Source organism: Notechis scutatus, chromosome 1, assembly GCF_049901735.1.
Source record: "Notechis scutatus isolate UNSWTSFEM ecotype Mainland chromosome 1, rNotScu1.2, whole genome shotgun sequence".
In the NCBI taxonomy this organism is placed as follows: domain Eukaryota; kingdom Metazoa; phylum Chordata; class Lepidosauria; order Squamata; family Elapidae; genus Notechis; species Notechis scutatus.
This window is the reverse complement of record NC_142009.1, coordinates 148,451,199-148,468,891: the sequence shown is the minus strand read 5'-3', so window position 1 is coordinate 148,468,891 and position 17,693 is coordinate 148,451,199. Positions and strand designations below refer to the sequence as shown.

The 17,693-nt window shown below is 41.3% G+C and overlaps 1 protein-coding gene across 2 annotated transcripts; it reads right to left on the bottom strand.

The window, feature by feature from the left end:
* Positions 1-902: 902 nt before the first annotated feature.
* On the bottom strand, positions 903-14,554 carry LAMP5 (lysosome associated membrane protein 5). Of its 2 annotated transcripts, XR_015746154.1 has the most exons (7): positions 13,751-14,554; positions 13,222-13,394; positions 12,315-12,446; positions 11,644-11,749; positions 7,988-8,176; positions 2,138-2,370; positions 903-1,750 (listed from the first exon to the last, which is right to left on the bottom strand). XR_015746154.1 is itself a non-coding variant. In XM_026668396.2 (6 exons), the coding sequence occupies exons 1-6, from the start codon at positions 13,815-13,817 to the stop codon at positions 2,192-2,194; spliced, it is 846 nt and encodes a 281-aa protein (XP_026524181.2). In that variant the 5' UTR covers positions 13,818-14,553; the 3' UTR covers positions 903-2,191. The 2 variants fall into 2 exon arrangements, 1 of the variants encoding a protein (XP_026524181.2); XM_026668396.2 differs by having other exon boundaries at positions 903-2,370; positions 13,751-14,553.
* Positions 14,555-17,693: the final 3,139 nt, after the last annotated feature.

Here is a 17,693-nt window from a genome sequence, read left to right as displayed (position 1 = left end):
AAACCAGGAGCAATTCTGAAAAGTGTACCATTATACCCAACCCCTCAACAGATAAGGCAGCCATCAGATCTGGATTTCTAATTACTCTGATCCCCTTATTTAATCCAGTCCAACAGACTGTATTTCTACCTTCCCTAAATTATAATGCGGAAATGAGTACTATGATAAGAACTATGAGCTTCGTTTACCTAACAAGTTCTTATGTTCAGCATGCTACCGTTCCACCGCTTTCTAGCAAACCGATCGTTGTTGAGCTCTCGGGGGGTGGCGGGGTGGAGAAGCAGTGAAAAGAGAGGGAGCACCCCCTTTCCTAAAGTCTGGCCAATCCTAGGAACAATGTAACTTGAACTTCTGAGGTTGAAGCAGTTTGCTTTCCAATAAGGAATAGATGCAGCCAGCCTCAAGTACTCTACTGGACTCCTGCATTTATGCACTATAAACATTCTCCTGGATGCTTGCATTGCACTGTCATATTTACTTTAATTGCAATCTGTGGAATAAAGCAAAATTGGCTAATTCCTCATATATTGTTAAATCTAAGCCAAACCAGTTTAGGGCTTAGTGCAGTATATAAATCAGCACCCTGGCCCAAGGTTAAACCACCCTGAGCCACCAATAAACATCTGCATACATATTAGTCTGGGGATACTGAATTCAATGGATGAATGGAAAGCCCTGGATAAAACCGAATCTCTTTCTCTAAAGAACCACCCCACAGAATAGTGACTATGATCAAGATTGCGACCTTACAAAACTCTCTCCTTTATTTAGCTGGAGGCACCTCTCATTGGAGAGTCCTTTTTCCTTAATCCTCTAGCATTTTATTGCATGTCATTTCTTCTTTGCCTCAGAGCGTCAATAAAATATTGAGGCTAAATGCTCCATATTAAGAATACTCCACATTAAGCAACATAGTTTAGGATTTATTGGTTTTTGCTGTTTACTTCCATATCTATATTTACACATCAGTTATTTATAACACCTGAAGGTTTCTGCATAGTAAGATGAACATTTCTTGGTGATAATCTTATATAATCATTACACTGCAGTAGGCATTTTTTTCAGTTACAGTACATGCAAAGTGTACAGCCCATAAGCATTTTTTCTCACACCAGAGCTTTATACTCTTGTGATTTGAGCAGCAACGTTCATAAAACTGTTTGGGTGCCAAAGCGTTTCATAAGCAATACAAAATAAAATTCCCCAAGCTTTAAAATCATAGAATCTTAATCTTGGCTCAGTTTGAAACAGATTTCAAATTGAGATGAGCTGAAGTGGAAATGAGATGACGGGATCGCATGAGCAAGTCCTGAGGGAGTTGTTTTACCCAAATGGCATTGGTTCCTTTGGGAATATCTGAGGTTTGAGGAGAGAATCCTACCATTCCTAGAGCTTTGGGAAAACAGGATTGATAATGGCCATAAACTGAAGGAGCGCTAGTATAGAGGAACAGATGAAATCTGATGGAAGCCCCCCAGGTATGAAGAAGGTGGAATTTTTGTCAGTTCCCCCTTTTCCTTGAACTTCTGCTCTCATCCTATTGTGCAAACTCCCCATAAATATTCCATGCAGATTTTCAAGGGATGCTAAACGTAGCAGAAGGAAAAAGAAATCAGAATTTTCCTGTGAGCCGTGAAGACCCCACAACAGGAACTCTGTTCCCGGACCCCTTGATCCAAGCCATGGGTTTACATTGTGGATGGAGAACTAATAAGCGCATGTCATGGTACGCCAGTTTCATCAGCCGCAGCTAGCAAAGGCAAAGAGAGAAATGGTGAGAACTGTAGTCCAGCAAAGGTGGAAATGGAAGGTTCCACATGCTCATTTGTCACTGTCCTCGTTCCCCTCATCACCATTGAGGTAAATACATTTTCAGAGCAAAACATAACATTTCCACTTCTTATCTCTACCACCACATGAATGGAAACAATGCTTGGCCAATGTAGGGAACATTGCCTGTTGGGTCAGTTCTCCAGAGAAGACGAAGTTAGTTCCCTGTTTCAAGCATTGAGAAATGGCTGTTCTTCCATCCCCTCCCTTCCCCCCCCCCCACCCTCCCCTTGCATCCCTCCTCCCATCCCCCACCCCGCCATCTGTCGGTATACAGTATATTTCATTGTGTATAAGAGGTCCTGACCTATAGTAGGAAAAAGTGCTTTTGCTTGAGCTGATTGATCTCTTCCTTTGCCAGCTATCCCATATGTTTATACTCCGATCTGTCTCGTGGTATTTGGACTTGGTTGGCTGTCATTTTGAGATGGATGTGATAAACACCAAGGGTTACCACAATCACCAAGCCCAAGATCAAGCCCAATATGAGAGGAAGGGTTTCTTCTAATTGTTCTCTTTGATCCACTGGACATTTATGTTCTGCAGCACAGAGAAAAGAGAAGAATGAGGAGAGACGGAGAAAAGCGTTATTTTCGCATACAGGTATTTCTCCCTCAAGACAAAGGATTACTTTAATTTTTCCTCAGAAGACTTCATGACAATTTTCAGGTGCCTCACCAACATACACATACCCTCTCAGCTATTCTGAGAGGTAGATTAAGCTGAATAGAAGAAAATGGACTGGCTTCGGGTCCCACATGATGTAGAATTTCGATCTAGGTGTTCTCAGTTCTAAGCTAAAATTTAGCCCATTCTGTAAAAGTTGTGCTGTATGAAACCAAGGAGTAGGACAATTTTAATGGAATAGAAGCAGGGGTGGGATTCAGCCGGTACGGACCAGTTCTGGCGATCAGTTGGCCCCACCCACCCACCCACCCCTACCCTAGTCTATCCTTTATTTCCTTGTTTTGAAGCCCAGCTTAATCACGCGGCACAGTGGATTGCCGGGCCTCAACCAGGGTTGCAGCAGAAGGCAAGTTTTAGCTGAAAATGGCTGTTTTTAAAACGCTGTACACCTGCACGCGCTCACCAAACTGGTTGTTACACCGGTTGAATCCCACCACTGAACACAAGCCCCCTATGCCCATTGGGTGTGATAAAAATACGCAGGTGAAAGAGTGGAGGAAAATGTCGGTAACAGCACACACAGCTTCCCAGGGAGGAGGTAGAACCTCCCAGAGTAGGACTCAAGACAATAGTCTGCACAGTCCTGAACTGGAAGGAAAGGGAAGGTGGGAAAACATTTAGAGTGGCCTGACTTTAGAATTTCCCAGGGCGTATCTGTTAGAAGTTTGTAGCTTTATTCTGGCAAGATTCTGTCTATTAGATGTAAGCAAATATAGGACTGCATTTGATTGGACCTCACTATGTCATCTTAGGCCTAACAATTAGGAATCCAAAGCAAGCAACCCAAATCAGTGTTCCTCAATCATTAGGTCACTAAGTCTTGCCCTGTCTACATTCTTTCCTACTGCTCAAGCTGATGGGTCATTGCTTATTACCATATGTGCCAATGACCACCGGCACAAGGATAGCTGCTGCCGGTGCTGTCAGCACAGCCCTAGCAATAAAGCGGTTCTGATGGAGATGGAAGAATATTAGTGCCCGTAACAACAACTCTCTCTGTGACTTTATTATTAGTAACGTTTATATTTTGATTAATTTATTATTATTCATCGCACAGTCAGCCAGATGTTCAGACTGGGTTTGGCATTTTTGTCTACCTACCGAATCCTTACCAAGGACCTGGGATAGGCTATTGTGGTTGTTGTCATCGTCCTTTTTAATCATACATCCCCTAGAGTCACAAATCTGTGAGATGGTAGGTATATAAATGTAATTTATAAATATATATAATGTAGAAATAAATAGGTCCCTATGAGAATAAAAGGGATTGGGTCTCTTTGACAGAACTCTCTTATCCCTTTACCTGCCAATTGTTTGAAAATGCCTAAACTCAGCAAAGGGCATAGCTGCTGACTTTGATAGGATTCAGCCCATCTCATTATTATCCCCTTTCCCAACACTGGATTCTTGAACTTTAAAGTATCAGAATGAGCCTTGAATCCATTCCCTTGAATTGCTCAAAAATCTACATCTCATTCCAAAAATTACTGAAACATGCATGGGGCTGCCTGCTCTTGAAGAGCATTCAAGGAAACATCAGCTGACGCAGGATGCAGTTGCGTGGACAGTTATGCATGCAGCTAGGAGGGTGCACATTAGTCTTCTGCGAGCTGCATTGATTGCCTTTTTGCTTTCAGGAGCAATTCAAGGTTCTAGTTTTGATCTTTGGCCTATATGGCATGGGCAAAGGTTATTTGAGGGAAATACCTCTTCCCAATTAATTCATATCCCACCAGGTCAGCTAGGAGAGGTATGCTGAGGGTCCCACCTCCAGCGAGATGCATCTTGCAAGATCCAGTGACGTGCCTTTTGTGCTATGGCCCCAGTCCTCTGGAACATTATTCACCCCAAGCTGAAGTTAACCTCATCTCTGTTAATCTGGAAGGCATTTAAAACATGTTTTTTTTTCCGCCAGCCTGGGAGATCCCAGGGAGTCTACAAGGTTGCTGTGCGAGACTAAGTAATGTTAGTTCACGCCCACAGTCTTGGGTTTTAACTGCTTATTTTATTTAACGTTGATGTTTTTAGATTGGTATAGAGTTTTTGACTATTGTGCTGTACACAGCCCAAAAGCACATTTTGTGAGATGAGCAGCTATATATGTAAACAAATAAAAGCTATGCGACCGTTCAGTGTGAGGGATTGCAGGAAGCAGAGAAAACAGCCCTATTTGATGACGAAACATGTTCACAGAAGAAATAATGGCCGTGCTTGAGAATAAGAAAAGAGGAAAACCCTCATCATGAGGAGAGCACTTGGGAAAGAAGTCAGTTTTAAAACCTTCAGGTCGGGAAGCCATTTGGAGGAACAGTATAGCTTGCAGACAGTATCTTGTCTCTCCTGTCATTTTTGGCTTTGCTGTGGTAAAAGTTATAATCTGACCTGCTGAAATCCCCCTCCCCCTCCACTGTTGGCTTTGACTCAGCTTGCAATTCTCAAATAGCCAGAAAGGGAAAAAGCCCGGCTGGACAGCTGTAAAAGTCTACGGTCATTTAAAATGCTTGCCTGAGAAATAAAAATAAAACATACAGATAAATCCAGCCCTGCAACTCAGTCAAACACACCACTGATTGTTAAATAGAAGAGAACCACATTTTTTTCCTCAAAGTTGTGTTTTTGGACAGTTGTGGCCCAGCAATCAAGAAACTTTAGAGGTAGTAGGCCTTTTTGCCCAAAGCTCAGGGCCAGTCCTACCACTAGGCAGTGTGAGGCAATTGCCACAGGACAGTTGCTAAAAACTGCTGGTAAAGAAGACAGAGCTGGGTGCCACCTAAAGCTGTTAAAATAACCTGCTGTTTTCAAGTACTGCTATGGTACTTTGCAGTCTTGATGGAAGATTCAGAAAAAGAGAGAAAACTTTGCCCCTAGATAAAAATATATTGCACCATGGCCATGAAAGCTACCTGCTTAAAATGCATACTTTACTCAAATTAGAATATCAACACACTAAACATCCCTCAAAACTTTCCAAAATTCACACTTTTCTTCAGGCTATTTTTTTAATGTAAGAAGACATGCTACAACACTCTTGAATTTCTGGGATTACAAAATGGAAACAAAGGATACACTTTCTGAATAATTTGACATGTCAGCTAAAATAGCCAAGCTACATATCCCGAGGTGCTATTCTTGTATTAAAAACTATAATGATAATGCTTTTGAGTTGGATCAATAAGCAATAGAGAATTTGCCCAGGGGACATGAAAGCATATGTGGAAATTTCAATTAGGAGTCAGTCCACTATACAAACCAAAGTTGCACATGTGTCTATTTTTACAGACTGAGAACTACATAAAGTTCATTATATGAAATCACGATTGAACTGAACTAATGTCAAGAATTTAAAATGAGAGCAACAACTGAGCAAAAGGTGGGCAGCAATTCCCAATGTTGAAGGAAAAGGAAAAGGAAATAAAGGAAAGGAATGGAAAGGAGAAAGGGAAAGCCATTTTTAAAAAATCACATTTTTTCCTGTTAACCTTTATCATAAATTGATGCACATTTAGCGCAGTCCTCCACCATTATTTGAAGAAGCATCAGGCTGTCATATAAAATGGATACAAACAATGGGAAAAGATGGACTAAGGTGGGGATGAACAGGGATTTTAATTATTAATCAGGGAAAACAATTATAGCATAACCAACCTGAGGCCTTGGACCAAACAGTTGATTATGATGCCAAAGTTCTGATTTCTGTAGTAATAATGAATACTGAAGACAATTAATCCAAAGAACGAATTTCTTCAAACTCAGATTAGCAAGATTAATGTGGAAAAACAATAATAACACAAATTACAGCAAGTGCATTTTGCTTTCATATAGGAATTGTTATCTTGGCTAATCAAGAGTCAGATTTTTGATTCCTTCACACACTGATTTGATGCAAGAGAGAGGAGGCCTTCCTTTTTTGAGAAGGCATGCCAGCCTGAACCTGATATTATTTACAAAATGGTTACTAGCCTCCTTACTAGCTCAATGACTTTAACTTGCCCTCCTGTTGCTAGTCACCTGCATTTTCCAGTTCCAGATTTTTCTACTTCTTTTAGGATCAGCTTCCGTTCCCTTCACATGAACTATTCCTTTTCCATTCTTTCCGTGTCCCCACTGCTATGTCCCTGTTTACCTTCCTTAAATCTCAACTTTGCCTTCTGAACAATGCAAAATCCATACTAGAGAATATTACAAACATTAAACCACCAGGACAGCTACTGTCTATGTGGAATTTCATAAACCTCACCAATGGATGTTTGAAATCAGAAAAAAGGTGGAAAGGCCAAGCAAGTTAGATTTTACTAATACCAATGATTCATAAACCCTGGATAGTATATAAGATGTAATGGGACAACAAATCCCTACTCAATGCTTCTGCTTATCTACTAAAAAGCATACACAATAGACTCAAAATATACAAACTATGTTTTTGTATACAATGCATTATTTAGGAATTTATATATCCCTTGACAGAAGATTAGATAGGCTAATTATTATTAGACATGGTAGAATCATAGTTCTGGAGAAACCTATCACTTCAATTGTCAAGATAAATCTCTATCTCCTTCAGCATTCCACCACTGAAGAGATTCTAAGGTTTCAATGAAATCTGCATTCCTGCCATTTCTCATTCTGAAAATGTCTATTTTATAAGAGGGTCAGGCTCTTCTTATTCAGAAGGAAAGTATTTCTAGACAGCTATCATTGGAAGTAAAACAAAAGCAAAAACAGGCAGGATTGTTAGCTTCATGCATTAGATTTAGAATAGCAAGAAGCTTGCTTGACTATTTGGATATTTAGCCTAATCTATCAGAGATTTTCTTACAACTTCAGATCCTTATGCACACTGGATTTATAACATCCATGCACTTACACCTACACGCGTCAGATATTTAATAAATCCTCTATGGTTTGCCAAAACATCCTTGAGCCAGAGGAATATATAAAATATGCATTATATAAAAGAGACAAGGGAAATTTTCACTTTAAGAACACAAACATTTTGCCAGAATAATGATGGATATACCTACTGAGAAATAAAATCTCCCGCTACCAGTAAGCAAAATGCCCCCCCAAAAAAAAAATCAAACCCTGAAAGAAGGCATTGTGGAATGCCACTGGAGATAGTTTGCTCTTCATTTGCTGTCATGTTTCTTTGGGTCTGTTCATACTGCTCACATTTTCCCACCTCCCTATAATAGCTGCAAGCCTCTGCCCCATGCTTTCTTTCCAGGCAAAGCCTTGCTGACATCACTAATCTTACATCAAATTTCCCAGTGAGTGCACCAGACACATTTATTTTTTTAAAATTAAAAGAAGGAGCCTTCCCCACTGAAGAAAGTCTTCCTCTATCATACGAGATCCTGCTTTTTATCCACCCAACCCTTCCACAACAACTGCTTGCTTCCCCAGTCAAGAGAGTCTCCGTTGACTTTGCAAATCGCATCTATAAATTGCCCAGCATCCAGAGGTGCCTTACCTTCACTGAAAACAAAATCAGAGGTGATGTCAAAGGGCTGGAGGCGGACCTCTGACAGCAAGAGAACGACTGATTTTTGGTGGTCACCGGAGCTTAAGGCGATTGTCTGCTGAGCTTGACATTCATAAGACTTCCCAGCTGGGGTCACTAAAGCAGAGAGGTGACGTGTTGTGACCGTGTGTTTCCCCGCTGTCAAGAGGAAAATATTATTATTGGATGACTATCATACTTTTCTAGACCAAATGGCTATTTAATTCAGCATTCTGTGACCAACTACATTTAATATATTTTATAAATATCTTCTCCACATTGTGTATTAATTAGTAGGAATGTGTGTGTGTGTGTTTGTTAACAATAACATCAACATTAAAAAGAAAAAGACTTCAGAAAATGTCTAAAGAACAGAACAAGAAATTTGGTCAAATTGCTCAAAAAATCCTTTTCCTTTGTTAAGAGACAAAAAATGTGGACAATAAAGATCAACACTGTAAATATGCATTTTGTATATATTTATGTTTTTAGTCTTTTTTCATTTTTTCATTGTGTGTGTACACACACACACACACACACATATATATATATACATACATACATTCATACATACACACACATACTTATAATATAAATATGAAAAGTCTATTTTTACAAGTCAGATAAAGACTGACATTAAGAATTTGTCCAGTCTTCTGTGTTTTCAGGAAAGAAAAATAGTTTTCTAATACATTTAGAGATTTTAATAAGTGCTCCTACAAATTAGGCTGTAATTCTAATCGACAGACATTGGAAGGAACTGAATAGCGAGAGAGAGAGCTGAACAATATGCAGATGAACAGACACATGCTCTCTCATACATGTCAGGAAACATTCATGCTATTGTACATGATTAGAAGCATAGAACCTTAGTTTCTGTTTTCATGACGTTCCTCCAGTCCTTGTATTTAGAACTACATAGCCCAATGTGATGACAATCATTAAATGCATAAGCAAAAGACGCTTTATTTCCCATTAGGATCTTAAAATGATGCTCACAGGAATAGCAAGTCCTAACTAGAAATTCAGCATTACCAGCAGTGCTATTATTAGCTTTCTATGACTAGATCCAGCTTGAAAAAAAACCACACACCACCCTTATGCAGATAACATTCCCAGGGAATCACGCTCCACCATTCATGTAGAGTCACATGTAACCCCTTCAGAGCAGTATCACAAATGGGTCCTGAGTGGCTGGATGATGCAAAGTATTGCTAATGGGACAGAATTAGACCTAAAAAAAACAACCCAGATGACAGGTCCTATTGGAATGACCTCTGGACATTGCAGATCACAACTCACAATTCATCAGATGTATATGCTTGTGGGGATGAATGGAATTCTAGAATGATTCATCAGAAAGGGGAAACATTTGTGAAGGTCTGTATTGTCCCTGTATTGTACCCTCCCACAAAAACTACCAACTTTCCAAATTATAGGGAAAAATGGACCGAGTGGATAAATAAGCATAATGCAAACATTTAAAACTGAAAATTTTTAAATGTAAATTTTTGAAATATAAACAACCCGCATGGTGATGAAAAGAAATGTGAAAATCTTCATAAATAAAGTTAGAATCAGAAAGAGTAAAACAGAATAGCCTGTTTTTGTTAAAAAGGACTGCACCTGTACAACCAGTTGTTAAGAGTAAACACAATTCATTCAACACAATTTACTTCGGAATACAAATGTAAACAACGGCTTTAAAAAAATCCTGATTTTTGTTGCATGTCTGGTCCGGCTAAGCTACACATTCCCATATAATGGCCAATACGACTGCATTATTATGTGTGAAAGAGATGGTGTATTTCAAGCCACTTGGAAAAGATAGCATAATATTTTTATGCATTATTTTAATGTAAAATAGACTTTTCTTCCTAATTAATACTTAGAAATAGACAAAGATGTAATGATCCAAATTGCTCAGGAACAAATAAAATACAGATGGGTATGCCTTGCGCATGCTTCAATGCAGCAACAGGGAGGGAGGAGGAGGGGGATGGGTTACCCTAGAACATTCTGCACTGCAGAGGTGCCCAGTGAGTGACAAACAGGCATCAAGAGGAAGCCCATAAGATAGAAACACAAAAAATGCAATGGAAACACTGATCATTAAAAGAAAGCCACCCAAATGGATAGAAAGTGGGCATATTTTAGAGCACAGTAATTGCATTTGAGATGGGAAGCATCTACTAACCTGTTCTCTATGTTGAATTTTGACTCTCCCCTCCCCCCCCCAAAAGAAATACCAATTCCAAAATCCAAGTAAAGGCAACCATGAAATAAAACCAAGTTCTTCTAATTGCAGTTCAGGGATTATATGAAACTCCCTTCTATAACTCTCCAAACCCAACAACTGTACTAAAAAGTGCTGGGCCCAAGATTAGAGTGCAGAATTCTTCCTTCATTACAAATGGGTTTACAGTAAAATAATCAGGAATGATTAACAGATGCCATCCCCTAACAAGCACTGTAACTGTTACATCATTTGGGCAAAGAGGGGTGGGAGTTTTTTTTTGTTTTTTGTTTTATACTTTAGCTAAATAATCCTTGCCCAGGGATTATTATTATTTTTAAATATTGTTTTGGTCCTGATTTATTTGCTTCCTAATGATTAGAAATGAAAAAGGTACAGTCCTTTTTATCTCCTAAGAATTGAGTGAATTTATTCAATTTTATTTATACAATTCTGGGGTTTATTCTTCAATAGAAAAGGGGTTTTCTAATATTTTATATCGATTTAATTGTTTGCTTCCATCTTAACATGTCAAAGGCATCGAAGTCTGCCGTAAGCACTGTTTTGATATGAACTATAACTCCCATCTGCTTCATTTTAACCTGAGCAGAACTTACTACCGGTAGTACGGGAGCTTTTTTTTTTTTGCTCGGGATCCAGCCTGATCGTCTGGCGAAGCATCCGTTTGCTCCAAAAGTACACAAATCCGCACCTGGCCTGGGGGGGCGTATAGTAGGGTTGCTTGCTCGGTTGACAGTCAGGGTGGCCCTTCTTTTGCCCCCTTCTTGGAAAAGCTCAAGGCCATCCGCAGCTTCTCAAAACCGGCCGGCAGCTTCGGAAAAGCCCAAAGGCCAAGCCGGGCCCCGCTTCAGGCGGGATCATTTCCCTCAGCTCGGCCAAGAAGAGAATCCAGGTCCGAGTCGGCTGACCCTGATAGAGAAGGGAGATCTGGGGTGAAGGAGGAGGAGGAGCCGTCGGGGAAACGCGGGCGGCCGCTTTATCCGCACTGCGGGCCGAGGAGGGGAGGCGGCACCGGCCTTTTGGAGGGAAACGTGGTGGTGGGGGGGAATAAACGTGGGGGGGGAAATAAACGAGGGGGGAACTAGCTGGAAATGATTCAGGCTCCCTCCCGCCGCAGCAGCGCTTGCAGAGAGACTTCGAGGCTGGCAAGCAAGGAGGCCGAAGTCGCTCGTGAATGGCACGGCCTCTCTCGGTCTCCTTTGCCCACCTCTGCCTCACCCCCACGGCCCTCGGATGGAAACGAGACTTCCAGGCTTTTCTAGACGGCCACCCCTGCCAGCAACTACCTCTTAACCCTTCTCTCCCCGCCCCTAAAGCCGCCGGCCAGACAGATCCCCTCAGGCCTGGGCCTTGTCCGCGCCGCACTTACGGTTCACGGCGCCTTTGAAGTAGGTGCTCTCGCTGCTGTCGTAAACGAACTGGACTTTGCTCAGTTTCCACCAGGCCTCGGAGCCACCGCTTTTGTTGCGAGTCTCCTGTCGAGCGAAGGGAAGAAGGAGGGGAATTGGGGTGGGGTGGGGAAGCAGAGAGAGAGAGAGAGAGAGAGAAGACCCAAAGTCGAGGCAGGCCAAAGGAAGCTTCGTTGCCCGGTCGGAACTGGCCAAGCGAACGATTTATTTGCCCGCGCTCGCAACTTTCTGTGCTCGGCCGCCCTCCCGGGAGATTCCTCGGGGCAGAAGGAAGGTGGTTGACTTGGTCCGTCGGCGCCTTTAGAGACGGCGTACGGTCGGGAAATCATTATTATTATTAGTAGTAGTAGTAGTGTTGTTGTTGTTGTTGTTAATCTACGTCAAATTAGCGTTGGGGGGTGGTGTCTCTTCATTTTATTTATCTCTCCTCCTACCACTTCCCCCTCCCTTTCCCGCCCTTCCAATCTCGGGCTGATTCCTTCACTTTTGGTTTTTCCTCGTGTCCTGCGAGGTGATTCTGCCTTCTTCACCCACCCACCTCCTTCGCCCGCATCCCCTTCCCCCGTATTTCCCCCACCCCCACCCCCTCTAGCCGGGGCTCTCCTCCGAGGCGGATCTTCCCACCGGGTACCTTGACAAAATAAAGGCTGAGGGTGTAAGCTCTGTTGAGCCACGAAATGTGGAGCTCGGATTCGTTGCTGCTGCATTTGCCACGCTCCTCGGCTCCGCGGGAAAGGGAGATGTAGGCTTGCTCGGTGAGCATCTGAATGCGCAACACAACACAACACAACACACACGGGGGCGTTAGGTCCCGAACTCCCCAAACACTTCCACAAAGAGCATCGGGGGAGAAAAGATACGAGGTTTCCTCCCACCACCAGCACCCTTTCCTTCCTTCCTCCATCTCCCGCTGCCCAATGTAATAGATCATCAGAACATAAACCTGGCTAGCTTCAGCTCCCCACAATGGGTTAGATGGAAACGTAACCTTATTTACTGTACCGCCCGAAATGTAATAATAATTACTCATAATAGACCAACGCTCCCCCCTCCTCCTCCCCGCACCTCCGCGCCCCAGGGAATCGAGTAATAATTATATATTGTCATTCCCTTTCCCCTCCTTCCGATATGAAAAAGAAAAAAGATTGAAGTAAACTTTGTACAGTTTCACACACACACACACACACACAAAAGGTCTTTTCTGCAGCGAAAAGAGACCAGGAGCGGGGGCAGGATAGACAACTCTGCAAACTATATGGACATGGAGGGGTGGCGATGCTTTAGCAGTTCCTCCATGTGAGTGACAGAGAGGGGGAGAAAGCGAAGTTGCATCGCCTTAGCAACGTGCCGCTTTTCAAAAGGCTGCGATTATATTTAAGATTTATTCGAATCCTCCTCTCTTCTGTTTCTGGGCGCGCGCGCGCGCATGCACAAACACACACACACACACACAGTCACGGATTATCCCCCAAATGTTGAAGTCCACCCTTCTCGCGCTTTTAACAGACGATATTCAAATGAAAAGAGGAGAATCTCACGTCCACAACATTGCTGGCCCAGATCTCGTAGGGGACGACTAATTTGGCAGCAAATTCCGCCATGAGGCAGGTTGTCCCGTTTTCCCGAACTACAAAAATAGCCTTTTCGGGATTTGGAGATAAGCCCGAAAGGTTTTCCACTTCTAGTTCTGCCAGCCCACCAGCTAGTGCATCTGTTGTTGGGAGAGAGAAAAAAGGGAAAGAGAAGCAAGAGGATTCATTCAGATGTAGGTTGCTGAAAACTGGGGTTTCTCTCTACCGGTAGCTTGTGCCTGCTCTGGGCACGGAGTTAAATCAGTTAGAATTTGGCCAGAGAACTCCAGCGATCTACCTTCCCCAGGGCGATGGGGACTAGAGGAGGGAAGCTATTCAGTTACATCTATTTTTCTTACACCCGGGACACATAAAGCGATCTTTTCTGGCTATCTTCCGCTCCCCTTTCCTCACATCGAATAGGCGGGGATATTTTCGGGATCGGCTAGGATGAGAGGCGAGCTCTTGCTAAAGGCGGGAAAGCATGTATACTCACGGAAAAGCAAAAGCAGGCCCTGCAGTCGCGGGATGGCTCCCGAGGTTTCCCACCTTTTCCGCTCCATGCTTCCCAAGCCGAGCCACGCAAGGAAGAAGAAAAAAAAAAGCTGGGAAGCCGCGTGGATGGGCTCCCCTCGCCCGCTCCCGCTGCTGCAGCGTCGCTGCGTGGAGGCGAATGCGCCTCGCGGTGACTTTTCCAAGCTCCGGGTAGTAAGTGGTGGGGAGGCGGGAGCTGTCCGAGGTACTGAACTCCAGCGCGGTCCTTAAACGTTCCCCAGCTGGTTCCGGAGTGAGAGCTGTCCAGGGCTTTACCGTCCCACAGCTCGTGACTTGCGGCAACTCGCGCAACAGAAAGTGGAACTTCAAAAGGCCAATGCCGGAGATGGCTGGTAAAGCACCTGCTTCGGATTAAAACCTCTGCCAGTGTTGTGCCTTTGCTTCCCTTCCCCATCCACTCCCCCAAGATCATTGTCTTCACCAGGCAGCTCCAATTGTCTTGAAGAAATCCAACTACGCATTCCTTCTCCCTCCATCCTTCTTCCAGAGGACGCCTCTTTTATTGACTTCACAAGATAGCGAAGTTCACGATATTCCCTCACGATTCCGTTAAAGATAGTGTCCCTCTTCCTATCCACACACACACACACAAAAAGCCCGTTAAAATGCTGCTTGCAGATGTTACAGGGGTAGTCCAGATTTTGAAGCTGTGTACCTTAAACATAACCTTATAACGTGCTTATGAAATTCCCCAGTAATGCAGAAAATGTATATGAGTGAGACAGGAAGAAACTGAAAGATCAGCAAAGGTGCACACAAAGGAAAATAATGGGTAGAGGGGGAAAAGATACTCACTGATCTGAAACCAAATGGGATATGTTGCCCTTCCAAATCTCTCTCTCTCTCTCTCTTATACACACCAGTTAGCCAGATAGATATACTTACCTTAGAGAGAAATAAAGGAGGTAAATTCAGAAGACCATGCAAGTGATCGATTTAAATGGAAACTGTGGTCTTGAAACATTGCTCCAAAGATATAACATAATGTTTTGGGATCTATTTATTCATTCTCTGAAAGTGTCAGATTGGCTCTGAATTTACCCACAGTATACTGTATGAGTATGAGCTCAATAAGGCTTATTGCCAGAGGACTGCATATACGCTTGCAGCTGTGATGCATTTCTGATCTATTATAAAAAGGAACATGCATACATACCTCATACCTCATGATTGGGGCTTAAACTAGAACCCAGCAAACCCAGGTCCAACTGACTATTCACTGGGTCAATTCACTGGGTCTTTGGGCCAGTCACATTCTTATAATCTTTCTTACAGTATTGTTACAATGACAGTACTGTGAAGGGTGATGTAACGTAAAACCACCTTGTAGTGCTTAGCAGAAAGGCAATTATGAATATGATTAATACAATAAAATCCTCACCAGACCAGCCTTTGCACTTATAGGAGTTGCTGCACTAGTCTGATCACTGCTGTTGATATTTGCCTCCATAGATGGTTCTGTTGGAAGCTAATGTGATTGTGGAAGCAAACCAGCACACAGGAAAGCAGAGTAAGCTATATTAGATAGCCTTGCTCAGTAGTGTGGCTCCTTCTTTCCATGATGACCACTCCCTAAATTGACTCATATCCCAGCCTCCTGTGGGTATAAACTCTAGGTATTTGTGCCTATACCATAGAATCAAAACATTATTCCAGTCATTACTACTAATAAATATTTTGGCACACTTAGTATCAAATTTAATTGTTAATATTACTCAACTCTCTTAAATTTGCAATATATTCACTTGTCAAAAGCATATAATGTATAGAGGTATATAATTTGGTCTCCAAAGATTTTTTTTCCCACTCCAAGTAGGGCACTTCCTTGAATTTTAAAAAGACACATAGCATTTGAAAAATGTAGTTCTCTAAAGCTACACTTCTATGCCTATCTGCTTAGGGAGCATCCCAATTAACCAAACACATAGTACATAGGTATATAGCAATGCTGTGTTTCTACCTGGAAGGAAATGCCATCAGACTCACTGGAATTCATTTTTATGGATGGGATTTCACTGGGAAATATAAAGTATGTTTAATTTTGGAGTGTAATAAATTGTTCTTTGCTCTGTTTGTGCATTCACCACTGGAAGAAAGCAATTGCTTAAGGCCTAAAATTATATCAGGGCATCAAATCAAGCACTTCATAAATATCACATTTAGCATGGAGAGAAAATCTAAAATAAAACTAAAGACTTTTAAAAATAAGATTATATTTTGTAAAAAAAAAAAAACAAACAGATTTCCCTCTATTCACCCCATGTTTCACCACTGAGTATTTCTGCAGCAGACATTAGGAAGGTAAAATCTGCTGCAGCCAGAGCTGCAGCAAAACAATCCAGTTCAATTAATTTTGAAGTTCATTGATCCTAAGTATATAATGGGTTAGAATTAGTTAGTGTCACGATAAATGAGAAAGACTAATAATAATCAGTTAATCATCCTGGGGACATAATCATCACCTTGATACTTTGTATCTAAGAACCTAATCCCCCTGTCCTGAATTCCGGTATTCCAAATGATTTTTTTAAAAAATAGTAAAAGGAGTCATCTGATATGGTACACATGTCTAGGACACATGCTTTTTCTTTATTTCCATTTTTCCATGCATTAAATCTTGGAGCAGATATGTTTCCCCCTAATAGTTCCTTTTGAAAGATTTCCTAACATTTAAAATGAATAATTTAGCAGAAATTCATCAAAAATGTTTACAAAGATATATACTAGCATATTTAATATGCTCTTTAAAAAGTCTTATAAAATATTGACACATGGTTGAACTATAGCAAAGTCAATTTTCAAGAACAAAGACCAGAGTGTCCCATATCCTAATTTTAACAGTTATTTGACCATCCATATTTCATATTTTATAAGATCAAATTACAGTTAACAATTATCATTTTGTGCATATTGCATGCCTTTGCGTCTTTTGTGAAAGACATTGGCAGGTTATTGTTAATAGTATAGTACTTGAAATGCCACATTAATCCATATGATATGGTGAAATTTAATTATGTTACATGGTAATTTTGTTTTGGAACTTTTATTAATCTTGTAGATATTTCTCAAATCCATCAGCAGTTTAAAATCAACAAGGTAAGTAACAAAGGAATGTTTTCATGACTGCAAAGAGATTGATATGATAATGTCCAATGGTCTTTGCTCCTCTTTCTGTATTTGAATGAGCATTCTGACTCCGTGAATTCCATTTGGGAGACTGCTTAATCATCTGGATGGCACACTTCTGTAAATAATATGGAACTAAATCCAGGGTTGGATTTTGCTTAAAATGTGTTTTCCCATTTTGCCGTTAAGTTCTCTAGAAATAAATAGTTTTAAATTTAAAGAAAAAAATTCAAATCAGCAAAACTTATTAAGCAACCAGAAATTTCCTTAGAATATTGTCACTTTTTGTTGTATTTGTATATATTACTGTTGACTGATCAATGGCTGTAAATAAATGCTACTATTGTTACCATTTGGAACTGTGGTGGCCAAATTAAGGCTTCTTAATTATTCAAATCAGGATGCTTTGAAAAAGAGAACTGGACAGAGATGTTCCAAAGCTGTGCCAATTTGTACTGCAAATGGGACAGAAGGAAATTAACCATGGAGAAGCACATCTGAGCACCAGGGCTTTCATACCCTATTGTTGTGAATGACAACTATTATTATATCATAACCCTTTAGTGATTTTAGTCCCTTGTTGGAATTTGGTGACTCCGCCAATTCCTTTCGTTGAAGGGAAGAAAAGAATGACAGAAGAAAATGAACAAGCAAAGCAGCCCTGTTTTCTTTAAAAAAAATAAAATACAATTTAAAATTATTTAAAACACTCATTCATACTGAACATTGATTGCTTTGGACACCCAAGAAATATTGCC

Bases quoted from the DNA above. Each gene is read 5' to 3' on its own strand.
- LAMP5 (XM_026668396.2), bottom strand. From the start codon at position 13,817: ATGGAGCGGAAAAGGTGGGAAACCTCGGGAGCCATCCCGCGACTGCAG. The intron at 12,447-13,221 runs GTGAGATTCTCC...TTGCGCATTCAG, and splicing joins GGGCCAGCAATGTTGTGGAC to ATGCTCACCGAGCAAGCCTA. The intron at 8,177-11,643 runs GTAAGTGCGGCG...TCCTCTTGACAG, and splicing joins CTTCAAAGGCGCCGTGAACC to CGGGGAAACACACGGTCACA.